At 42.7% G+C, this 26,809-nt stretch overlaps 1 protein-coding gene across 1 annotated transcript; it reads right to left on the bottom strand.

Moving 5' to 3' along the window:
- Positions 1–223: 223 nt before the first annotated feature.
- On the bottom strand, positions 224–19,611 carry LOC126267293 (uncharacterized). The gene is made up of 3 exons (XM_049972369.1): positions 19,521–19,611; positions 5,768–5,877; positions 224–1,239 (listed from the first exon to the last, which is right to left on the bottom strand). Exons 1-3 carry the CDS (start codon positions 19,536–19,538, stop codon positions 534–536), a joined length of 834 nt encoding a protein of 277 aa, XP_049828326.1. The 5' UTR covers positions 19,539–19,611; the 3' UTR covers positions 224–533.
- Between the last annotated feature and the right edge of the window lie 7,198 nt (positions 19,612–26,809).

The following is a 26,809-nucleotide window of genomic DNA, read 5'->3' as shown; positions in this document are numbered from 1 at the left end:
AAATAGATCAGTTACACTTTTCAGACACTGTTGTGGACAAAACCTTGTGTTCTGCAAAATATCCGAAATCTTGTTCAGAAAATAAAGCTTCACCTTTTGACTCCACAAAACAGTTGCTAGTGTCAGACCAAAATTATGCTTTGTTTTGGCAAATGAATACTGTGTTTAAGTACAGTATTTAGGCGGGAAGGATTCAGGATCAAAAAGTACCAAAAGTACCAACTCAGTTTACTTTTCCATAAGGAATGTTTACTCATAGAGACTATGAATTGTACAAAAAATAACAGAAAACAAAGTAACAATGACAACACAACGTTGAAGTGGCAGCGTCTGCTGCCGGGACTAGGAAGTGGCCACAGCGATTCCTTCCTCGCCTTCGTGGCCTTGGTTACGGCTGGTAGCCGTGCTTACTGGCAGATAGCCGTGGTTACTGGCTCGGAGCGGTTCCTGCGAGGACCGCAATTTGGGCGCACAGCCCGGCGCACCCTGAGAGACAAGACTGCAGCGTGACGTCACTGCAGAAAACTGGAGCCTCACTTCTTGTGGTGGCCGTGGTGGCCGCCTCCGTAACCACCTCCGATGTCTCCTCCGTGGCTGCTGAAGCCGCCACCTCCGCCGTAACCACCGCCGCCTCCGTATCCACCTCCGATGTCGCCTCCGCCGTAACCTCCTCCGATGTCTCCACCGTGGCTGCTGAAACCGCCACCGTCTCCGTATCCACCTCCGATGTCGCCTCCGTGGCTGCTGAAGCCGCCACCACCGCCGCCTCCGTACCCACCCCCGATGTCTCCTCCGTGACTGCTGAATCCGCCGCCGCCTCCTCCGTAGCCACCTCCTATGTCGTGACCGCCTCCGTATCCTCCGCCACCTCCGTATCCTCCGCCACCGTGGCCTCCGCCTATTCCTCCGACGATGGCGATTTTCACGCCTCCACCGCCGCCTCCATATCCGCCGCCTCCGTAGCCACCGCCTCCGCCATGACCGCCCCCTATTCCACCCACTATGGCTATTCCTCCTCCGTGGCCACCTCCGTATCCTCCGCCACCTCCGTATCCTCCGCCTCCTCCGTATCCACCTCCTCCGTATCCACCTCCTCCGTATCCTCCACCTCCGTGATGACCATCCTCTATAGTGTAACCAACGACGTAATCGCCGCTGCCTTTCTTGATGTGTTTGTAGATAGTGTTGTATTTATGTATCGTCTTTACTTTGATGGGAACGTGCAGAATGTACTTCTTTCTGAAACAGTAGGAAAGACTGCAGTCAACAAAAGAATGGGGTTCGATAATCGCACAATACGACCATATAAAAGCCTAAATACCAAATTAATATCTAAGTTTCAGAAATCTGTGTCGAGTATCGACCGAAAAAAGTCGAAGAATCAGTGACCTGCGCTGAAAAAATAAATTAGTGGAATTATATTAGTACGGCAATAAATCATTCATAACTTATTTTATTCTCAGGGTAAAAAGACTATTTCTTCACGTAAAGGCTTGGAAATAAGTATCAGGATTCTGGCAGTCGATGCTGTGTACGCAGTGGCAATATTTGTCTAAATTACTACCCAGATTAGAAAGTACTATACATAAAATTAGTGGATAACAAGAAACAGAATTACAGCGAACGAAAAGTAAGATTGCTAATTCGTTCAGGATGTCTTCTCGAAGAGAAGTTCATCGAGTACAGGAAACTAACAGATTACTAGGGCTTGTTATTGAGAGAGAAAAATAGGGCTGATCTCATTTTACAGACAGGTGCATTTTAACACAAAAAAACCATCACCATGGCGTTTAAATCTCGGCTGCTGGCACCGAGTGACGCAGCGGTTTCTGTGGTTGCCTTCATATCGCTTGTAAAGGCCGTACAGATGTAAAAATGCTACTTGGCACATGCGGAAGTACGTAGTCGATACGGTTGTTGACTTTAACAGGCGGAGATTCGAATACAGATTGCCTGTTTCCCATGATCAGTGACTTTAATCAGCGACACCCTCCATGCACGCCTAAGGTAGAGACTTTAATTTTTTAATTCTTACTGACATTTTGCCAACAGCCTTACCGCAGTGGTAAGTTAAGCGCTATCGGGCTGGGATAGTACTTGGTGGATGACCAACCGGTATGCTGAACGCTGTTGGCTAGCGGGTTGCACTCAGCCCTTGTTAGGCAAACTGAGGAGCTACTTGACTGAAAAGTAGCAGCTCCGGTCTCGTAAACTGACGCACGGCCGGGAGAGCGGTGTGCTGACTATATGCCCCTCCATATCCGCATCCAGTGACGCCTTTGGACTGATGATGAGACGGCGGCCGGTCGGTTGCGTTGGGCCTGCCAAGGCCTGTTCGGACGGAGTTTAGTTTACTGACATTTTGCTTCTGCTACTTTGAAGCACAGCAAGAAAGAATGCGCCTTGAGAAGGACCGCTGCGAACGCAATCGAAACGTCGGTGTCAACAGTGGTTTTAGTTTCAAAATGACACGGCCTAGTGCTCAAAAGGGTTTTATTGAAATTGACACTAACGGTAGAAGCCTTCGCACTTGTATCGTTCTGTATTATATCAGACATAAGTTTTCTTGCTGCCATCGACCGATGATAATTTCCTGAAGATTGTAAGAGCAATGCTATGTTGATCCTATCTGCATTTATGTATGTCGAGAACACTAGCTGTTCTGTTGCGGTTTCTTGGGGCGTAGAAACTGTGTTCCACCACTGAATACACGGGGGCGTGCTGAAAAGTAATGCCTCCGAATTTTGTATGTGAATATTCGTAAGGCTTTTTAAATAACACAACCTGCATTAACATTATACATGTCTACATATTTATTTGTCAACATAGTCATGCTAGCGACGTAGACATTTCACCCAACGAGAGACCAGTTTGTTGCTACCGTAGAACGTTTGTCTTTGTTGACAGAGCCACAAACTCACCTCTGCTCTCGCCGCTTCATCACTATCAAAGTGATGTCCTCGAATGCGTTCTTTAAGCAGATAAAATTGGATGGGGCCAATTCGGGACTGTATGGAGGACTACCGAGGGCAGTGAGTCTAAGGCCTCGGATTGTTGCGCGTGTGGGTTGACGCCGTTATGCTGAAGGCGACGGTGTTGCGAGTGGGGACGAACTCTTCGATCCGTGCTTTCGTAAACTCGATTAACGCACAGCTGTTTCTCACGCACCGACGTATTTAAAAGTTACACAGCGCTGTGTTATATGCCGTCTAGTGCCAGAGGTTTGCAGCTTGGTTCAGCTGACCGAGTAATATTCAAGACACGTAATACCTCAATCGCTATTGAGAAAAGAAAAAAAATGCAGAGGCATTATTTTCAGCACACCCTCGTAGAAGTAAAACAATCCTTATATCTCATCCTGAACTGGCAAACTCTTTAAGATAGACGAAAACTATCCCGAAAAAGACTATAAACAAAGTTTCAAGAACCAACTTTAAATGATGACTCTAGGAAAACACTGCAGCTCCTTATGTATCCCTCCTGCACGGATCGCGGAGATGAGATTAGAGTAATAACAGCATGCACAGAGGCGTTTAAACAATCATCGTTCCCGTGCTCCAGAAGTGAATGGAATGGAGAAAAACATTAAAAACTAATACAGTGAGGCGCACCCTCTGCCCTGCACGTCACAGTGGTTTGCAGAGTATACGCGTAGATTGAAATCCTCAAATTTCTGGATGTGTCTGTTGTAAGAGATTCGTAGGAACGAACAACTACATCTGCATGGCTACTTTGCAGTTCACTCTTAAGCGTTTGGCGAATGTTTCATTGAACGACTTTCAGATTTTTTTCCGATCGTTTCTCTTTCCAAGAGCACATTGGAAAAATGAACATCTAAATTATTCCGTGCGGACTTTGGTTTCCCTCATTTGTTCACGGGGTCCCTGCTTCGATTCCCGGCCGGGTTGGGGATTTTTCTCTGCCCAGGGACTGGATATTTGTGTTGTCCTCATCATTTCATCATCATTCGTGAACGTGACAAGATTTGACTGTGTAAATAGTAGGACCGCGCAGTTGAACGCCCCACAAACCAAACATCATCTCTCATTTATTACGAATGTCGTTTCTCCCTGTGTAGGTAGGAATCAATAAAATATGAAAGCATTCAAAAGAGAAAGTTGATGATTGAATTTCGTGACAAGATCTCGCTGCGAAGAAAAAAGTCTTGTTTTTAACGATTGGCAACCCAACTCGTGGTGGTGGTACTCTCTCCTTGTTTAGTGGGAATAAAAACCAGCTGCCTTCTTTGAACTTTTTCGATATCCTCTACAAATCACATGTGTAAGGAAGCCATCTTAACAAACTTGTTGACACTGAGTACAAATTTAGGTGTTACGAAGTCTTTTCTGAACATGTTCGCCCGGAGTATAGCTTTGTATGGAAGTGAACGTGGACAATAAACAGAGAAGTACAGAAGTTTTCTCAAATGTAGCGCTATGAAAAAATGATGAAAATTGGGTGTGTAGATTGTGTAAGTAATGATGAGGTACTGAATCGAATCGAATTGAAGAGGAAAGAAATTTACCGCAGAACTTGATTAAAAAGAATGTATCGGTTGATGCGACACATTATGAGGCATCAACGAACTGTCAGTTTGGTGTTGGAAGGACGTGAGAGGTGTCAGAATTGTAGCGATAGACCAAAGGATGAATCGAGCATGCAGATTCAAACGGATGTAAGTTGCGGTGGGCATTCTGAAATGAAGAGGGTTGCGCGGGATAGAGTAGCGGTGGAGAGCTGCATCAAACCAATATTTTGACTGAAGGCCACAGCAACAAACAAGGATTCTGCACCGCGCAGCAACAGTGCAGAAGAGCGCGGACAAGGTGAGTCTTCGCAGTCTCTTTGGTTCATTTACAGTATCTTGTAAGTGTTCTGGCAATAAAACGCATTGTTTTGTTTCGCCTTCACCAGAACATCATCTATGTGATCGTACCAGTTAAATTGAATAGTAATCATAATCCGATGGTATTTAGTTGGATCTAAAACCTCTAAATTTGTGTAATTTATCGTATTACTGCAGTTTAACAGGTGTTTTTAATACTCATCTGGAGGAGCTCATAATTTTCCGATGCTTAGGGTTAATTGCCACTCTCGCATCCTGAAAGTATCTTATCTAAATGAATTTGCAATTCCTTTCGATCATATGATGACTTAACTAGTTTGCAAACAACAGTACAATCTACAAACAGTCTAAAAGGGTTCAAATGGCTCCAGACACTATGGGACTTAACATCTGAGGTCATGAGTCCCCTATACCTAGAACTACTTAAACCTAACTGACCTAAGGACATCACGAACCTGCGACCGTAGCAGCAGCGCGGTTCCGGACTGAAGCGCCTAGAACCGCTCGGCCACAGCGGACGGCGTCTAAAAGGGAAACTCAGATTGTCTCCTAAGTCAGTTATACATATTTGGAACAGCTGAGAGCCTATAACATTCCCGTCAGGAACCCCAAATATCACTTCTATTTCTCTCAGTGACTCCGCCTCAGTTACTAAGAACAGTGACCTTTCTGACAAGAAATCACGAAAGCAGTCGTGTAACTGCGACTATACTCCATAGGCACCCAATGGCACTAGAAGCCGCTTGTGAGGAATGAGGTGAAAAGCCTTTTGGAAGCTTGGAAAGATGGAGTCAGCTTGATCCTCTGTGAATGATTATTAAAAGCATTCTCTGCTGTATTTAGAGGTGACCGCAGAATACTGAATTGATTTTTTGTGATTTTTTCCCCTCATCCCTATGTTGGTTTCTTGGTGTTACTTACCCGCCCCCTCCTCCTCCGTAGCCGCCGCCGCCATAGCCGCCTCCTCCGCCCCCGCCGAATCCTCCGGCGTCTCCCTCGTGCAGGACTACCGACGCGAGCAGGAGCACCAACTGCGGACCAACACACAGTGTTAGAGGCACGGCAGTCAGGACGACGACAGCACAGTCCGAACCCAGGCTAAGCATTGTCACAGGAATACAGTCGCCGCGGAGGTGCCAAGGGAGTTTAGTACGAGGTGACTTGGAGAAAGGGGAGCTTTCTAAATGCTTAACGGTGGCCACTTAGAGTTGGCAACACAGCATAACAGGTATCTTGGCCTAGAGCCATTTTTGTGATGTTGAAACTTAGCAAACCTTAACTGGGGATTGACAGTTTGCCTTATGATTTCCGAGGACGTGAATGTTTACAAAGCAATGGATAATGTTAATTTATCCATTTTACTGGTTGTTGCTTTAAGAAATACAGCAATCAGACACTATTTTATATATTTTTATTTACAGCAACACGCCTTTTCGGGATTTCGACTGTCTTCAATTAAAGTAATGTGTTCCAGTCTTCATTTAGAACAATATTAAAAACAATGAATGCAATTTGGATGCTGCAGCAGCGTTCCTTTACTGTTTCTTTTTGCTCCTATTGTCGATATTTATAAGTGTGCCACAAACACTTTTTCTTTGTGTGACGAACTTGGTAAATAACCATATATAGAAATTGTTAAAGTCAACAAAAACTGTAAAATAAGCTGAACTCCGTCTATCGCATACTAAACAATTTTAGTTTTTAATCTTTCAGAAGCTTAAATTTTAAAAAAAAGGTAATGTTTGCACACGAGTGACTTCCACAGTATTTTCAGAAGCCGTAAGCAAAGTGTAATGTTTGATTGTAGACATTATTTTCGATTGTAAACAAACATGTCAGTAGGCAACATGGCGAACATTGTGCTGTTTTTCTGCATCACGCAAAGAAAAACTGTTTGTGCCTCTCTTACAAAAGCGAAAAATAGGAACAACAGCAAGCAGAAGAGAAAGGCAGCTGCAGCATCCAAACTACAGTCGATGTCTTTAACGATGTACTATTTATAAATTGAAATACGTGTTACACCAACTCAAGAAGGGCGAAAGTACGAAACATATATCGGTATAAATAAAAACACGGAAGAAAGGGACTGTTCTTGAAATAGCATATACTCATTAAAGCAACACTGTAATTAATCAATGATGCAGAACACTAAGCGTTAGTCCTTATAAATGTGTGTGTTTGATTTTTTGTTTGTGTGAAACTTCATTATTAAATACAATAGACAATCTGAGAGGCTGTACGGATGTACTTTCTAATGCCAAATAAACATAGAATTGTTTTATTATGCTGTGAAACGTGTACCGTATCATCATACTGGAAGGACGAAGACGCAGAGAGCATTAAGTATTTCGATATGAACAGTGTTGGGAACATAGGGAAGGCAAAGCCAGACAGAGACTGCTCACTGAGATAGAAATGCAGGTTGCATTAGGTAGACCTTAGGCGTCCAGTCGCCTATGTGTGGGCTGCAATGCACACCTGAGCAGAGCTCGCCACTATACGAAGTTGTTCGGAACGCTCCATACTAGAGCACTGTTAACGATCTCGCTATGTACTTTGACACTGTATTAGATTTGGACTTTGCTGTTGACTGACTTTGCTGTGTCTACGGACCAGTTTGCTTGCAACTTTTCCCGGGAAGTCACACACCTTCATGTATGGACAAGTACGCACTCATAAAGTAACCTTTACGTTCACCAGCTAATCGATAGCCGTTTAAGTGATCGTGGACTCTAACCTGAGCACCATTTTGCGGAACTCAACTTCGGCGTGCGTAATGTACAGTGGTAGTTTTTATCTTTCTGGTTACAAGAACGGCGAATACCCCTGTCTGACCATGAAAACATGTTATAGCGCTGCACTGATAATTTTTCAGTTGGCTAGAAACAGTTCTCATGGGTTTTTTTTTCAGTTACAACATTATGATTACAATCCCTCGCACATCGAGATAAAAATTTTTATTATAGACATTGAGACCATTCCAGCTGCTCTGGGTATGGTGAAGAGAAACCTAGAGGAGTGTGTAATAGTGGCTACCCGTCTGCTACCGAGGCTGTGCCTGTTTCCGTCTAACGGGACCCATGGCGGTCATGTAGTGGACAAGCAGCTCTGCCTTTGTTTCCTACTGTGTGTGCTCACAGGATTCTACTTGTTGGTTCAAACTTCCCAACACAAGGGATAGAGATCTCTCGTTTCAAAAAGCATGCTGTCAACAAATAAAGACAACACGCATTGTCGCGCAAGCAATAGGTGACGCATCAGGCGCGTTTTCACCGCGCAGATTGAGTCAGCGATCCTAACCGACATTATTTTACAGACAGCAGTGCTAATGCGGATTATGAACGTCGTTTACACCGCTGCAAACTAACGATATGGTTGTAGTTTCTACACGTGGGGTCATCGGACCTTACTTTCATCGGGACTGGAGAGCTTACTGATCAGAAATGATGGGTAAGCTGATATGCGGAAGTATTTATGTCCAGATACGTCACAAAACTTTTTACAGCGTTATGACTTCTAGTTTCGAAACAGTATTGCGAAACTGCGCACATTTGGTGGCAGCTGTGCAGCAATTGTTTGCCAACCATATTATCAACATTTTGTGACATTCCTCCGCCTCAACAATACCGCGATTATCCATTTGAAAAATTTTTCCTCTTGGATTAGCTTCACGATCCTCATCAGAGGATACAATGCCAGCTTTAAAACAAACGAATGTAGCTTGTAGACCTTTTGAATATTAAGAATGGCGGTAGTCGCTCGAAACCGATTGAATTACTTCTAAGATCCATCATGTTATGGCTAAACTTAACGTTGTGATGGAGAAATAATGATACCTCATCTTCTCTACGAATGTGTCTTTAATGGCTGGACAATTATCATAAACGAATTTCTGAAAACTTCCATATGAGGCTAGAGATTTATTAGAACGATGAAATGGGAGTCTCCCTAAAGTTCAAGCTCTCATAGTGTGAACCTTGGAAATTCTTCGCAGCCCGCATCTCGTGGTCGTGCGGTAGCGTTCTCGCTTTCCACGCCTGGGTTCCCGGGTTCGATTCCCAGCGGGGTCAGGGATTTTCTCTGCCTCGTGATGGCTGGGTGTTGTGTGATGTCCTTAGGTTAGATAGGTTTAAGTAGTTCTAAGCGCTAGGGGACTGATGACCATAGATAGTGCTCAGAGCCATTTGAACCGTTTGAACTAAATTCTTCGCATTAACCAAACGGATTCGAGCAAAGTAGGAACTAACGAAAGATGGTTCGATTGGTCTTCGGCTTTTACCTGGTAGGAACGATGACTTTGATTCTCTGCTGCGAATTCTGGCTCAGAGGCAGCATCCAAATTCCGTTGGCAATAATGCTCTTCTAATGATCTTTAACTTGTAACTTCACGTTGGATTTAAGTGGTAGAAATAACTTTCTATTTCATTAGACTTCCAGCATATAGGTCATTCAGCAAGATACCTAGTGACATGGTAGTAATGTTAGTGTCACTTATCGATCATTGTTTTGCCGGTCGGTGTGGCCGTGTGGTTCTAGGCGCTTCAGTCTGGGATCGCGTGATCGCCAGGTTCGAATCCTGCCTAGGGAATGTATGTGTGTGATGTCCTTAGGTTAGTTAGGTTTAAGTAGCTCTAAGTTCTAGGGAACTGATGACCACAGATGTTAAGTTCCATAGTGCTCAGAGCAGTTTGAAGCATTTCATCTTTTTTGTCAACGTAGTAACGCATTTATTTTGTCATTACTTTTCCACATCACTATACAGGCGTTTGAACCTTGCGAGTGTAGAGCACATGCAGAGTAAGGGTTTTGTAAAAACCACCTTCAAAGAGACATCCGAACCATTGAGAATAGTATGAGAGAAATAGTATTACGTCATGGAATGTTTACCTGGTCGGATTACAGCAGAATTGACTCGGCGGGTAGCCGATACTCCTGGGGACTACGTTTTCGTACTACTGAGCCTAGTCCACGCTTCGTCGACATGTCGCGGTTTGCGAAGCCTTCTGGCGAGATGTCGATCGTCTATTTAATGGCGTAACCCACAAAGCGGAGGTGGGTAACTTTACTCTAAAGTTGCTCAGGCCTGTGTAACGCTCACCACTTGCCCACATATCGAAGAGATCATTGTCTAATGGAGCACAAACTCGGATTAGGCAAGGATTGAGGAGGACGTCAGTCGTGTCCTTCCTGAGGGAATCAACCAGACACGCGCCTCAAACGCTTAAGGGGAACCACGGAAAACTGAAATTCGGACCGTCGGATGCGTATTTGAAACTCGCTTCTTCCAAATGCGTGTCCGTTGCGCCGTCACCCTTTAATATTCTGGAATGTGATTCAATTGCTCATGAAATTCATGTGGACGCTGCTCTATTCTGAATATATTTAGAGACCGAACACATTGTATCTGTTATTTTGGAAATTCATTATTTGAACAGTTAGAAGACTGGGATACAATTTATTCAGTCTGACGGAATCTGTTCTTATGGGTGACGGAATTTGCGTTATTGGTGGACTGATCTTTATAGTATTTGACATGTCCGACGTTATCTTCAGCCCTAACACCATTAGAATTATGTTTGTGTCTCTGGAACAAGACGCAGGTGTACAAATTAAACTTCTGCCTTTATGAACGAAACAAAACAAGCAACACATGTTCTTCTGAATGTACAGAAATCCATTGATGACCTAAGCAGACATTTAATAAATTTATTGAGGACTGTATGTAAATTCATGGTGGAGTACGAAAAACGAATCGAGACTTTTGGTATTGTTATTGTGAACTATTGAAAATTTATCGGGGTCTCTGGAGATTAACAGAGAATTCTATAGGCGTATTACAAGCTGTTGAAAATGTGTTACAAGCTGTAGAAACAATGTCACAAACTACTTAAACCGTGAGACAAAGCATTGAAAAGTTTCAAGAACTGCTAAAAATTTGTTACGTTAAAACTAAATAATAATTAATACAGACAATAAATAATATACTAAAACCATTTCATATTTACGATAAACATTTATAGGCATCTGTTTCGGTACCCATAGTAAGCGGAGTTTATGTTTCTATGAACTTTTTTATTTCACATAGTCATTATTGTCACCTCTCAGAATATTCTCTTTATCACCTGGGAAACCATGGGCAGTTGCTATATTCGCAAGACGAGTACAGCCGGCAGCAGTTCAGAGACTAAAGTTGGACGCCTTTGAAGCTGTTCCTAAGAGTAAATCCCCTCTAATAACTCCTCAGTATTGCTGGAGTTCAGAAACGCTTGTAGCTGGCAACAGCCAAGGTGGGCGCCTCCCACTTGAACCTGTAGTCCGTCCCCCAATTGACGGCAGGGGAAAGGCAGTTACTTTCCGTGTCGAGTAATGGCAGTCACACCCATCGCTACAGAGTGAGAAAGTGTTTCATTCGCCCGGCCCGGGGGCCCACTAGATGGCCATCGCACTGAACTTTCTCTCTGTTAGTTCTCCATCCGTGGGTCCAAAGAGATTATTATCGGAGGGGAAATTTCCTGCCAGATCCACTCTCTGCGCCTGTTCGAGGCACGCGCTTATTTTCTCATAATTGACGTGAATCACTAACTTTCTCAACTTCACGAATTGTTATGCCGACACCAGTTGTCGATGGAGGGGAGAAGGGGATTAAAGTCTAAGCTCTTTCATATGAAATACGATAGCAGACAGCAGACATCCATAGGAAGAGATAAACATATGGCCCTGCTGGTGATGCTTCTAAACACGTAGGAGCAAGAAAGGTATGGACTGGATGAAAATATTTACATTAGTGAATTAAAACTATGTTCTCTTTCGAGACTCGAACCTGAAACCCTTCCCTTTAGCGGACAAATGATCAACCGACCGAGCAATCCAAGCACGACTCTGTAGAGCGCTCTCCCTTTTTGTTTGTTTCAAATACGCACACACTCTACTGCCAAGTGGAAATCCGTTCTGTCTACATTCTGTTGTACATAATCTGACAATTTATAATAATTTTAAATTAACATCTCAGTAATAGCAAGTATAAAACACAGGGACACAAGGTCAGCTACAATTTGTACAAAAACCAAACTTAAGTTAGAGTCGAATGGCACGAAAAGAAAGCAGTATAGTTGAGAAGGGAATGAGAGAGAATTGTAGCCTATCCCCCATGTTTTTCACTCTTTGCATTGAGCAAGTGGTAAAGGTAAGTAGGGATAAATTTGGAAGAGGAATTACAGTTTAGGGAGAAGGAATAAAAACTTTGGCGTTTGCTATGGTATTGCGATTCAGTCAGAGAAGGCAAACGACTTAAGAGCAGTTGAACACAATAGATAGTGTCTTGAGCAGAGGATGTAACAAGGAATAAAACCTTTGGCGTTTGTCTATGGAATTGTGACTCAGTCAGAGAAGACAAAGGACTTCGAAGAGCATTTGAACAGAATAGATAGTGTCTTGAGCAGAGGATGTAACATTAGACATCAACAAAAGTACAACAAATGTAATGAAATATACTCGGACTAAATCAGATGACTAGATTAGAAAATGAGACACTAAAAGAAGTACATGAGTTTTCTACCTGGTCAGAAAAATAACTAATGATGGCCCAACTAGATACGATATAGAATTCAGACTGGCAGTAGCAAGAGAAAAGTTTCTGAAAAAGAGCAATTTGTAAGCATCGCATGTAAATTTCTGTGTCGCGAAATCTTTTCTGTAAGTATTTGTCTGGAGTGTACCATTGCACGGAAGCGAAACGTGGGCAATATACAGTTCAGACAAGAGGAGAATATGTTATTTTGAAAAGTCCTGGTACTGCAGAATGCTGAAGACTGGATGGGCACACCGTACATCGAAAGGTTCATGAGATTCAGTTCCCTTCGCTCGGAAACTGGCTTAGATGAAACGACGTTTACTGGCAACAGCAGTTCCTGTCCGAATCCCACTGTCACTGAAAGGCACTGACTGTCGTGCTATTTTTACGATCAATGTTCTTGTGGCATATCACGTGGGTACGAGTGGTAAACCATTTCTTGTAGACACGTTGGACAATTCTCATAGACATGCCGAAAACTCGAGGGATTAAATTGAAGATGTGGTCTTGCGCACATTCTTACTGCTATTCTGTCACGTTTCCAAGTAGAGCCATCTTAATGCGCTGATTCCATACAACCGACTGGGGCCATCACATACCATTTCAGTGCCACGACATGCATGAGCAGTGGAGGCTCACGTGACTATGTGGCGCGAGTTATAAACCATTTGCAAGCCTCCAAAGCAACCACTGTGCGACTGCATGGGACTGACTAATGTTTTGGCTGGAGAGCTAAAGCGTTGGTGCATACTAAGTGCGGTTACTGTTTCCACAACCAGCACATGGTTCTCGACATATAAACTTAGGTAAAGACGCGAATTAGGAACTTTTCGTTAGGAAGATCTGTTTTTGGAACCATTTTGTAAAGTTACTGAGGAGGTGTAAACGAGAGACACCTTCACAGTTTCATTCCTTCATTTTCGTACATGCCAGTCACAAATGCCTTTTGTAAACTTCCCTGTTCAAACGAGACAACTACTTAAATGACATAGAGTGTAATGTAAATTTTCTAATAGATTAGGAGAGCACAGGAAGGTCTTCGACAAATAGCACTGTTGAAAGAGGCTCCCTTTGTGATGGGTGGTGAAGTAACTCCTTCATCCAGTGAAAAAATGAGGGAAAGATGGTTTACCACGAAAATGCTTGTTTTTAACGATACATTATATGACCTTAGGAAATAAATTCGGTGGTATAACATGTGTCAAAACTTGTATTAATATGTTTCACAAACGTAGTCACGAATTACGTGAGTTACGCCTGCCACGAATCAATAGCTTCGCCTCCCTTGCCACCCACAGGTCCGTCTCGACTTATCCATTTTTCACCACACAGTCGAACGGTTGCATCAGAATGTGACGTAGCTCTGCGTTGCACTTTGACTTTTCTCTAAGGGAACATCCTCAAGGATTCTTGGAAGGAGACGCTACAGAAGTCGGAGATAGTTTTGCTGGTCGCAAAAGGTCAGCTGATACAATTTCCACAGCTGTTTTTGTCTGAGGTCACGTTAAAAGTGTACTGCATTCCCGTGATACTGTTTGATGGAATGGAATAAGTGCTTGTCATCAATGTTGTAAAGAACTAAATGTACTCGAAAGAGTTCAAAGTTCCCTGCGGAGATGGGTACAATATTGAAAACAGCTGCAAAGTCGAGACACGGGGCATTATTAACAGGCAGCAGTCATGAAAGTCTCAATGATTAAAAGCGACTTGACTTCCATCACAATATCCAATATCTTTTGTTAATCATTGCTAGATATGTTTCATATTTATGACGAAGTTTACAAAGATGAAGTCAACATTGTCTGATAATAATAAAATCGCGGTTGATTCGCAAATGATTTGCTTGAGGGGCCATTTTACTGCGGGGATTTTACTTCTAGTATTTCGCACTGTCAACCCCATAATTTTGCACCATACATTATGGTTTACTGTTTATATTCAAATCCGGTAGTAAGTTTTCTCCAAATAACCTCCAAAAATCTTTGAGTATCTTTGCATAAAAAAATAAACAGCGGAGGAAAGGGATAGTAACCAAACAGTTACGCTTAACTTTTAATAAACGATTCTATCTCAGGAACACAACATCACACCAATATAAGAAAAAAAAGACCCATTCTCATTCGATTACAGTGTTCGCGATAAATCACTTGGAACAGTAAAAAGCATAAAATATCTGAGAATAATAGTCTGGAGCGATCTAAAATGAAAAAGGCAGACAAAAAAAAGGAAGATAGTTGACAGATTGATTGGAAGAATCCTGTAGAAATGTAAGTCACACACAAAGGAAATAGCTAATAGAACACTCGTTCAACAGATTCTTGAGCGGTGTTTGTCATTCTGGGGCCATATCAAGAACAGCTAATAGAAGGGACGGAAATGAACCAAGTAAGAGCAGTGCAAATCGTAACTGATTCGTTATTATGCACGAAAACATAGCGGAGCTGCCCACCTAATTCCAGTGACGGGTCTAAAAGAAAGGCATTGTAAATCTTGGAGAATAATTCCGTTAAAATCCCGAGGGCTTACTTTCCAAAAAGGGTTACAGAGGAATAAATTATTCTCTCATGCCCCTCTCACCCCTCTCGACCATGCCACTCAAAATTATACAAATTATAAGTGAGGCGTAAGTTTACCGCCAGTCACGTCCTGTTCGCGTCTGGAACTGTTAAGTGCGTAAATATAAATGGTACCAAACCTCCGCCACAAGGAGTACAGATGTTGTACCACACACAAGCGCTATGTGTACGGTGAATGTACGTACTGTGTTATTGATGTGACGCACTGAATCTAATTTTCTTCATACTGGTTCATGATGATTGTTTTGACGCAAAAATTTTGTAACTGGGTGAAGTTATAAATAAGGCGCGACACAGAGATAATCTTTTAATGTAATCGTTATTTTATCATAATCTTATACTTGGATTTTACATACTTCAGTTAAAGGAGTGTATTTATGGTACGACGAATTCAGCTCGGGATGAGAAGGTGTTAATGTTTGAGAATAAAAATGATTTCGGGATTCAGCAGTTGAAACTATGCCTGCGGAGGAAACGACTCACGCTAAACTTTAGTGTCCCGTAGACAGCGGTGTCGTTAGATGTGGAGCACAAGCTCAGCTTGACAAAGTTGGGGAAGGATTAGTGCGTGGCTTAAGTCACAGGCACCATCCCAACATTTGCTTGAAGTGGTTTACAAAGTCCACAGAAAATCTGAGTCTGTATGTCCTCATGGTGATATGAACAAGGTTCCTGCAGGACATGAACGCATTACTTCTCCGTAGCGCTGTCTGTTTCGGTTCAACCCCTCCCCCCCCCCCCCCCCCACACACACACATCACTTTCCAGTAAATATTGCTATGCGAATTTTCTTGCACTTTGTGTGACGGGGGGGGGGGGGGGGGGGGGAGCAAAAATTATAAGCAGATATATTTACTGACAAAGCGTGAAACTCTAAAATCGCTGTTCGACAGGGTGAAGATCAGCTCAGCAGACTCAGATTTCAGACTTTCAGCATTTCAATGAGCATTGAGAGAGAAAGGTAGCGTGGCCTGCGCCTAGCGGAAAAGCGCGTGGTTGCAGTCGACTGCTTTCGTGGCGCAGTGCTGCGAGCGTGACGCGGTTCGCCCCACTGCGATTAGCGGTTGCCTCGCTCCACCCATCCTGTTCTCCAATCCTCAGCGAAGCGAAAAACACCCCCTACAATTCTCGTTCCTCTCCTCTCACTCGAACCTGTCAGTTATGCGGTCCCGGTCAGCTCTGACTCCGAAAACTTATTAAAATTACATATCCTGGCAATGAGGACAGTAGTTAACATCACGGAAAGCTCTATTCTCGTTTTTCGCGGCGGACGTTCTAAAATCCTCAGTGGTTACCTTACTGATAAACTCTGTGATGTCATGGAGAAAACGATACTTTGTTTATGTACTCGACACACTCGCACAGTGGCTAACGCATTCTAAAGCGGATCAAAACTCTCGCCAGTTTATCTGTACGCAAACTTTCGTGTATTCAAGTGATGGAGCGGTTCAGAAATCGGTTTTTTTTACTCTTTGGAGAGCATACTCTGTGGTGATTGCATACTTCCGGCTGCTACTCTGGTAATGTTTGTCCCACGAAAGAGAAATATGCACGTTAGAGTCCCTGTTTGGTACCTATAACCCATTTGTAATCCATGATAACGGGCTTGTTTGCCTCACAAGACCGTGGTCGACTCTCATCTCGTCCCTTTCCAACTGAACTAAAATTCCCGCAACAATATTCTCGGCAATATCAACGGAAGATGAAGTTTTCATTTGAAGATAACCTTCTTCTTATTTTATGCATTAGGCTGTAAGGGTGTTTCGTTTCCATGCCTCTTTTTAAGACTTCCTTTGCCTCAACGCCCTGCCGGATTGTAAGCTTTGGCATTTCGCACACTTAAACTTCAAATAATCTTTTACAAGGATTAGTAGATTAATTACTAACGTGCATTGTTGCTAATTTCTATTAAGCTCTTGTAATGATTCTCCATTCTGTGTGTAAGGACGGCGTCTCTGTGTACTGTTTCAGCACTGTTCTAGAATTTGAAGCCCCATCAACTCTTAATAGCAGCTTCTTCTGCTTCTCGGTTTCGTGCAACTAACACAGGAACTACGGGAGACGCAAGAAGGTAGCACTGGGGTCGTTTAAAAACTCTTACTCAAACAACTTCTGCTCTTTTATTTCTCAGTCGGAGTGCTTACTCCAAGAACGAGACGAGTTTCGGGATCGTTGTTTTTAACTAAGGTTAGTGAAAACAACTTTTTAGTATATTATCCTAAGGTTAAAATAATTGGTGAGCTACAGTGATGAACAGTTTGGGAAGGACTAAGATTCTCATTACTAAAATGACAACAAGAATGCTGTGACGTGCCACATATTTGCCGGGTAAACAGCCCAATGAGTTTCGACCTTCAGTCAATCTTAGATTTTAAAATGCAGGTTATACATTTCTACATGTGTTTATAGTATACTATATGTTAACCTTTTTGTTAATAGTACGCACCATTCTGTTCATAATGCTGGATAAAAACCTCATAATTTTGAAAATAAATCTATGCTTCCATTCGAAGCTACACTAAATTCCTGAAACTGCCTAAGATTAAATATCATTCGACGAAATTGTGACTAGGTTTCATTATTTTATCTCATAAATAGATCTGTAATCATTCAGCGTGTTCTTCAGCTTGCGTGCGCAAAATAATATATCAGTGGTGATGGTATTTCTCTCCATCATCTGCTTGCAAGACACTGCAACGTGTCCGCAGAGATATGTACCAGTAGAAATATAATCAACTCCTCTTGCATTCGCGGATAATGTGTCTAAGTCAAGATTTTTGTTCCTCACTGTAGACACCCGAAATAATCAGATTTTATCCTCGTTGTCCTCAGGCAATATATAAGTTCGAGTAAAATGCTTGATGTATTTGAAAGTGGTATTTAAAAATTTTGAGAGTAAGCTCCTTGACAATGCACAACACCTTCTATTACTATAAATTTCCCTCTGGATTTTTCTTACCGTTTCTGTGGTACTGTCACGGTAACAAATCAAATCAGTGTAGAGACAGGCTCTTTTTTTAATCTCTCCTCCCTCTTAAGAGCTCCAGAACGACGGACACTTCTACAGAATCGACTGAATGAGGGTTCTGTAACGATGTTCTACATGGATTGAATACTCTTCTCCTGGGAGTTTGCGTGTTCTTCCAAGGGTCAGAGTTACTGGAATCAGCATACAGTTGTTACATGACTGTGGTAGAAGAACAGTCGAACGATTTCTGAAGAAAGCAACTGGAAAGACCCCTCGCTACTAGAACCACGTGAAAGGTAATAAAGATGTCCTGGAGTGGTGTCCTGCTGAAGACTCACCAAGAGACAATCTCCCACCCACAATGTACTTCCCTACGCTGCTAGAACCGTAAGAATGGTAACGGTAGTTATGTAAGTCTGCAGGCTTTCGTGGCCGTTGTCACTAAAGTTAAAATCTTCTGGGTTGTTAGGCCGTGTCTATTTCCTTATAAAACAATAGACGTTTCGACCCCTCTGCTGGGATCTTTTTCAGGATGTTTAGGTGTCCACTATTGCTAGAACGTCCTGAAGAAGATCCCAGCAGAGGGGTCGAAACGTCGATTATTTTTGAAGGAAATATGACGCGGCCTAGCAACCCAGAATATTTAAGATGTTTCAGTGTCCACTATTGCTAGAACATCCTGAAGAAGATCCCAGCAGAGGGGTCGAAACATCGATTATTTTACAAGGAAATGTGACGCGGCGTAACAACCCAGAAGAGCTTAACTTTAGTAACGGTGTTTGTTTGTAACATCAGTGCTTCTGGAGTATTGCGCTTTAGGAGACTCATCAAAGACCTCTCATGGACTCTCTGCCGTGTTGACAAAGCCTGCTTGTAACAGAAGTGTACTAGAATGGTGCCCTACGGTAGAATCACCAAAAGACGCCCTCTATGTGCTGGCTGATATTGGTAGAATCGTGTGAATGGTGACGGTGACCGTTTGTAATAAAAATGGTCCTAGAGTAGTGCCCTGCGGGAAATTCATTAAATATCCTCTATGTTCCATGCCACAGGCAAGTGGCACCCCGCGTTAGAGTCACCCAAAGACCCCCTACGTACTTCCCCTCACTGCTAGAAGCACGCGATGGCGTCTGTAATAAAAGTGGACCCAGACTGGCACCCCGCGGTAGACTCACCCAAAGACCCTCTATGTACTTCCCGCCCCTGCTAGAAGCACGCGATGGCGTCTGTAATAAAAGTGGTCCCAGAGTGGAGCACTGCGGTAGACTCACCCAAAGACCCTTTATGTACTTCCCGCCCCTGCTAGAAGCACGCGATGGCGTCTGTAACAAAAGAGGTCCAAGAGTGGAGCCCTGCAGTAGACTCACCCAAAGACCCTCTATGTACTTCCCGCCCCTGATAGAAGCACGCGATGCCGTCTGTAACAAAAGTGGTACTAAAGTGGAGCCCTGCAGTAGACTCACCCAAAGACCCCCCTGTGTACTTCCCGCCTGTGCTAGAAGCACGCGACGGCGTCTGTAACAAAAGTGGTCCCAGAGTGGAGCCCTGCGGTAGACTCACCAGTGCTCTGAAGGCCATGGCACAGCGTTGGATCGCGGCTGGTGAGTGCGCTGCTGGCTGCTGCTGGAGAGGAGACGAGTGCCGTGCAGACGCCGGCCGCTGCCGGCTTATATACGGAGGAGCACCGGCAGTCCTTCCCGGGTAAAAGTGAGCGGCGTGTGTGAGCTCCGGCGTCGCGGCTGGGGTGGGGGCTGTGGCGCTCCGAGCCGCCACTGCCGTGACCCGCGACCCAGGCAGACCCCCCAGCTACAGTGGCGAGCCTCTGCTCGCCTTGCACTCTCTCCAAGCTGCGACCTCTGTACAGATCACCGCAGGCTTTTCACCCTTGTTCTGTTCACAGAAATCCCCGTCTGTGAGTCACTGTACGTTGGAGACAAACTGGTCTTCCAGTTTCCTCTTCGTAGGTCGTACATTTGAACTGGTTTTGCCCCATAAGAATTTACCGGAAGACGTCACCTCATATCATTACATCACCAAAGGAATGCACTTGTGAAAACTATTGCACTATTAGTCTGACAGAACACTGTGGTGGTTTTGCGTATCATCAACATGGACAAATGCAATGAACATGGATGATATGATACTCTATGGTATATTGTGGTGTGAATTCACTCTGTTATTTGGCAATTGCATTGTTTTGATTTTGTTAATGTTACTGACAATATTATACACATGTATAATGCATTATTCATACTACAACTTCTCCCGGATAATTATTTTGTTCGGATTACACAAGAATTCCACCTGACGGAGTGTAATAATGTCGACTTTAAGTTGTGTTCATATCAGTAAAATTACAGATCGTACATCAGAGCTTTTATAATGTTTGTCTTCGATGGATTTAATTATTCTTAACAAATTGATCATGAAAAGGAACCACAGAATACCACCCGCACACAACACTGACGTATGCTGCCAGAAATATTTTTTTCCATTATTCGTGCGCAGTTTAATTTTGGCCTCATACATCAGCAATGAAATCTTGTTCAACAATAAATACCATCAGTACTGTTCTTAGAAGATGCAGTCTGATTCGATTATTTTTTTTTTATGAATAGAGTTCAGTACCACCGGTGCACATTTATTTCTTACACATCGGAATGCCGCTGAGATAAAAGTTAAGATGGCGGCCAACAAAAGATAGAGAATTTCTTTTTTAATTAAGAATTTCCTTTGCTCAATAAATAATTAATCATTTAAATTGATGCCACCAAAAAAATTGTTAATATTGTTTTGCAAATTAGTTTAACACAAGCCCTTGATATTTCGACCAGAAGTACAGACGAAGTTTCTATATAATCGCAACTAACAATGGCTGCGCTTCTTGCAGCTATGATAAAACAATTTATACAAAATTATAATTAAATGAGGAAGAGAGTTTTCAATAATTAATCATAAATAGTTTTTGAACATTTTGCTCTGTTTGTTTTTTACCAGCAAATGAACATAAAAGTACAATAATTTTACGTTAAATGTTTTTCGTTCAGCTCACCTCAAATCGAATTGAGACTTGCGTCGGCGACGTACATCAGGCGAAGACGACAAAAGGGTACAAAACGAAAGAAATGAATGACATAGATTAACAAAGATTGTGAGACAAATATTGCCTCTGTTTTACATAATTATCTAATTATCATCTTTTTAAGAAATAATTACATAATTGAATGAATGTTCTTGAGTTACGTAATTTTCCACACGTTCATATATATATAGTGTATGTTATAACACGCTTGTAGAGTATTAGAACGATATGGAGTATTAGAACGATAGACGCACCAAAAGTCCCCCGGACTCTCTGTGTACTTTACCATGTTGCTACAATCGTGTGGAAGGTGACGGTGCTTGGGTGTAATACTATAAGAATCATCTGACCGGACAAATAAGCATTATTCCATATCAGTATCGTTTCGCGAAAGAAAAAGATACCAGAGAAGCAGTTTTGACATACCTTTTACAATTCGAAAGTAGACTGAAGACAAATCAAGATATCATTCCAGCAATTGTGAACGTAGAGAAAGCCTTCGACAACTTGGAAGTGAAATAAGATGTTAACAAGCCTTGAAAGATCGTGGCTAAAGTACAGAGAAAGTCGAATAATCTACAACACTTGTTCAGTATCCTCAAGACAGAATGCCCACTGCGTCTCACTGTACAATCAACCAACTCACTGACCCGTATGTTGATACACCACCTAAATACGAAATTGTCACCTAATTAGAAAGATCGATTATGTAGTGAAGGATTTTATACTTCTAGTGGAATTGCTCCAGATGATAACGATTTCTTCAACAGATATATTGGTGAGTTTTCAAAAAAAAAGTTAAAACAAAAGAAATTCTGTACCTGCTGGAAAAATAAGCATCTCAAAAAATAGTTCAAATGGCTCTAACAGTAAGCAATATGGGAGTTAACATCTGAGCTCATAAGTCCCCTAGACTTAGAACTACCTAAACCTAACTAACCGAAGGACATCACTCACACCCATGCCCGAGGCAGGATTCGAATCTGTGACCGTAGCACGCGCGTGGTTCCGGACTGAAGCGCCTAGAACCTCTCGGCCACCGTGGCAGGCGGCATCTCAAAAAAATTGCCCAGTTAAACACTACCTGTGCTTCAGTTACGCCAAGTGGGAAGAAGAACTTTATTAACAGACGGATCGAGTATCTTTGAGTCCTGTCACCTTTCGCTTCAGATATCTTCACGGAGGCTTATCAGAAAACTGCTCTCCGAGGGACGTTTACAAAACCGTCACTTTGGCTCCGTTATTTGCATGATACGTACATAGAGTGGTCGCATGGGGACAGGAAGCTGCAGGATGTATACAGGTATCTCAACAGCATCAGTGCTAAAATTTCACTGGGAAAAGGGATTGTACTTGCGATCTGCTTTCTGTACCCCGATGTCCTAGTGTACAGAAAATCCGATGGAAAATTAGGATAAGTACCACGACACATTTCTCTGGACGCTGGCAGCAAGTGCGTGTCGTATTAGTGTCGCTGCCAGGTTAAAACAGGAATGATGACAGCCATTAATTAGTTCCCTTGTGAAAAACGTCTTCTGACTGGACCAATTGTTTCCTAATTATTCCTGAGTATTGGAAGGTAGCTCTTCCACTTTCTTTCATTCTTAAATGGTAGTACTGAGGCTCGTTTTATTATATAACTTTTTTATTTTGGCTGTTCGTTAAGAACTTATTGGTTTTTGAAACTGTAGATTGCGATCGCGCAAACCAGATCACCATTAGTCGTCTAATGTGGTCTTCCTAAAAAAATGAAAGTAACGTTTTATTTTCTTCACAGTCTTACTATCTGCAATCTATTGTACCCTGCAAGACAATAATATATTGATGACTGATAAAAGAAAGCGAAGTACGTCGGACATGACGAAAGCAATCGACACTGTTCGGAAAAAGAAGACGGAGTAGAAGAAAGCGTCTTGTCAAGTTGTCTAACAATGAGTGCGGAACACCTAAGGAAACAGTATAAACGAACTGAGGTAGGCTTGTAGTTCTGAGTAAAGATATTGAAGAAGAGATGGTCTGATAGTGTGTTACTGTTGAAACTTCTTTTTTTCTATATTTATACGAGGCGAATCGCGGCTAATCCACACAGCTAAGAGGGGAGACATTAATGCGGCTGTTAGTCCTTTCAAGAACGAAAACGCTGGGAAAAGTGGGTGGCGTAGTCTTTTCATAAAATCCCACGAAGCCACGATTGCTGGAAAGAAAGCTTCTTGGAGCTTCCAACGGCAGGGCTCTTGATTTTAGTGACGAAAACCAACTTAATAACTTTTCATATAATTTTTTGTGTTTGGGTTTTTGTACTAGAGGTCCCTCGAAATGTAATTTTAAAGAAATTACTTCAAAAGTTATTTCTTTGAAACTAATACGTATATTACATATTGCTGTGAAGGATCCACAACAAACTTTGAAAATAACTTTTAACAATATTGAACTAAAAAAGAAATTGAAAACTAAGTGTGGGTTAGAGCATGACTTTTATTTATTTACAATTTTGCCGAACTAGTACAGGGAACTGCTCCCAACTCCTCAGGTTTGCTCACTGACATCGGAACCGAACCAGTTATAACGAAATAAATCTCGGGTGAACAGCCTGATACGAGTGTGCATAGGACATACATCAGCGCACCTGATGATGGCAACGTGGTCGATTGCCGAAATATTGTGTCCTATGCACACACATACCATGCTGTTCACCCGAGATATATTTCGTCATAAAATACGCCTGGAGAAATTGAAGAATCGAACCAGTTATAAACTGACATCTGTATTTTGCTACGATTACTTATCACAGCCTCGTATATTAGAGAATCATTTTCTTTTGCATTTACATATCCATTTGTTTCGTAGCGAATACTCAGCATTTTGATGTTGACAACTGGTTTAACGTCTGCTTTACGTCCCATGTTCGCTTCTTCGCATCACATGCACGGTATGTTTAGTAACACATTCAATGTTTCTTTCCAGTTACGTGTTTTGTTATTGAACCATAGTGCGTCTCCAATTTCTATAGTAATTTATATGAACTTTGAAACATTAATTCCTGACCTGCTTATACGCTTTTTTATTTCTCCTTAGTAGGCTACGTCTCTGACTGAGGACACTCCCGATACATGTCTAATAGAATATCTGCAACTTGTGTAATAATAATATTTTAATATAAATAATGCATAATTCTGATAATGCATAATTCTGATAATGCTTTTACTGCTTGGGATTTGTTTTAAATACCAATTTGTAACAGATTTGATTCTGTCACCTGTTACCACCTGATGGAGAAATCGTGTATGTGGTTTTCGAAACACTTGTCTCTTAGACATCTATCGGTTATTACCGTGAATTATGAGACCACTTGATATTTCTCCGTACTATGAGCATCCAATGGTTGTGTTACCGTGCCTTCGCTAATCTCTGGTTCAAAAGAAAAAAAAAAAAGAAATGGTACAAATGGCTCTGAGCACTAAGCGACTTAACTTCTGAGGTCATCAATCACCTAGAATTTAGAACTAATTAAACTTAACTAACCTAAGGACATCACACACATCCATGCCCGAGACAGGATTCTAACCTGCGACCGTAGCGATCGCTCAGCTCCAGACTGTAGCGCCTAGAACCTCACGGCCACTCCGGCCGGCTAATCTCTGGTTCAAATGATGTGCTATGAGCGGAGATATCTAGGCGTAACTATCCAGAGCGACCTTAAGTGGAATGGCCATATAACATAGATAGCGGGAAAAGCAGACACTAGACTCAGATTCATCGGAAGAATCTTGAGAAAATGTACCTCATCCACAAAAGAAGTGGCCCGATTTTTTAGTATTGTTCATCTATCTGGGATTCCTATCAGGTAGGACTGATAGAGGAGATAGAGAAGATCCAACGAAGAGCGGCTGGCGAGAGAGCGTTACGGAGACGCTAAACAAACTCCAAGGGAGGCGTTGTACATCACGGAGAGATTTCCTACTGAAATTTCGGGACGTTACTTTTCAGGAGGAGCCAGACAACATATTAATCCCCCCCTTCTCCGCTCCCACGTATATATCGCGTATTGACCACCAGGAGAAAATTCGAGAAATTAGAGCCAATACAGAGGCTTACTGGCAATCATTCTTCCCACACACCATTCGCGATTGGAACAAGTACCCTCCGCCACACACCACTAGGTGGCTTGCGCAGTATGATGTAGATGTCGATGCAGATGTACGTGTTTGGTGGTAGGCCATAGAGATACGTTTCCAGAATGAGATTTTCACTCTGCTGCAGAGTGTGCGCTGGTATGACTCTTCCTGGCAGATTAAAACTGTGTGCCGGACCGAGACTCGAACTCGGCACCTTTGTCTAGTGATCTATTGATTTCAGTTGTCCAAGACAGTTTGGCGAATGGTTTGCTGCGCATGTGGCTCATCTGTCTGCTGAAACACCTTTGCCGACGGCATCCCCATCTGCAACAATTTCTTGCCCATGGAAATTAAATGTGGGCGGCGGTTTTCCTCGAAATGCACTCACAGTTTACGGCACGTGCAGAGGTATGTGAAAAGCCGATTGCTTGTATATCTTAGTGATTCATGGTTCACCATTAACAGGGTGTCATATGAAAAGCCCATTGCTTGCACGTTACAGTGGTGGGGTGCCTCATGCGTCAGTATCCATGATGCAACCACAATCAGGTCTAGTGATACCGCTCGCCTTGCCCATCCTGCAGTCGACTGTCACTCCAGCACAAGTACTAGTAATAACAGAAGTTTTACTTATAGTGTGATACTGGACATAAAAGATATAATCAGGAATTTACCTACCTACAAGTCTGCCAAGATGGTACAGTCAGTCGGCCGTGGCCTTATGGTAGCAACTATTCCGGGCATTTGACTGAAGGAATTTAGGGAAACCACAGAAAACCGGAATCAGGATGGCCAGATGGGGATAGGAGCCTCCATTTTTCGAACAGAGGACTGCGATTTGTTTAAAACAGCGCAACAACATTCGGTTTACCCTAGCGTATAATACAGTTTGGTTTACACATTCTTGCAAGTAACTTATTTAATGACATGTGGAATAATCGGGTCTACTGCCGGATGTTTGTGTCGCTCTGGCACAATATTTTGGCCACGTAACTCGTTGCCTTCTTCAGGTGCTACCTGTCTCCGGCCGAAATATTGTGCCAGAGTTACAACTTATTTAATAATGAAACAAAGTACTGCTACAGTGTGCGTTAATTTCTCAACACCAGTCACTTCACATCTCCCCCCCCCCCCCCCCCCCACGCCATGTACACCCAGTACCTGACAACATAACTATGGGAACTTTGTTTGTTTATTACTCACCTGAGAAAACCTCTCCATGATGTTGAAATTCGATAGGGGGTGGTATGTTAACTTTGGTGTGACGGTTTCCAGAAGAAACTCTTGCGATAATGCAGGAATCTCCAAACTATAGCCCGCGGGCCGAAACCGGGGTTCCGGCCCGCCAAATATTTGAGGTGGTACCTGTACTGCCAACAATTGAGTTTTGAGGCCTATCGCGACCAATACACCACGACATTGTCGGAGCTCTATCTTTACAAAGCGGAAGGTCATGGTTAAACTTTTGGCTGGCCATAATAAACAGACAGACCATTCTCCGTGCGATAGTGAAAAAAGAGAAAAAGAACGGTTAATAGACTAGTTTGGCGAAAACATTTTAAGGAAAAAAATTCTTTGCGTTTTATTCTACTCACAAGTCTGGTGCAACTCTTTCAAATGGATTGCACTTCGGCGACTAGCCTTAGTAGTCA

Source organism: Schistocerca gregaria, chromosome 4 (assembly GCF_023897955.1).
Source record: "Schistocerca gregaria isolate iqSchGreg1 chromosome 4, iqSchGreg1.2, whole genome shotgun sequence".
NCBI classification, from domain to species: domain Eukaryota; kingdom Metazoa; phylum Arthropoda; class Insecta; order Orthoptera; family Acrididae; genus Schistocerca; species Schistocerca gregaria.
The sequence above is the reverse complement of the archived record's forward strand: the minus strand, read 5'-3'. Positions and strand labels throughout refer to the sequence as shown.

Coding starts and splice junctions, on each gene's coding strand:
- LOC126267293 (XM_049972369.1), bottom strand. Junction 1,240..5,767: donor TACGGAGGAGGAGGGGGCGG/GTAAGTAACACC, acceptor CTACTGTTTCAG/AAAGAAGTACATTCTGCACG.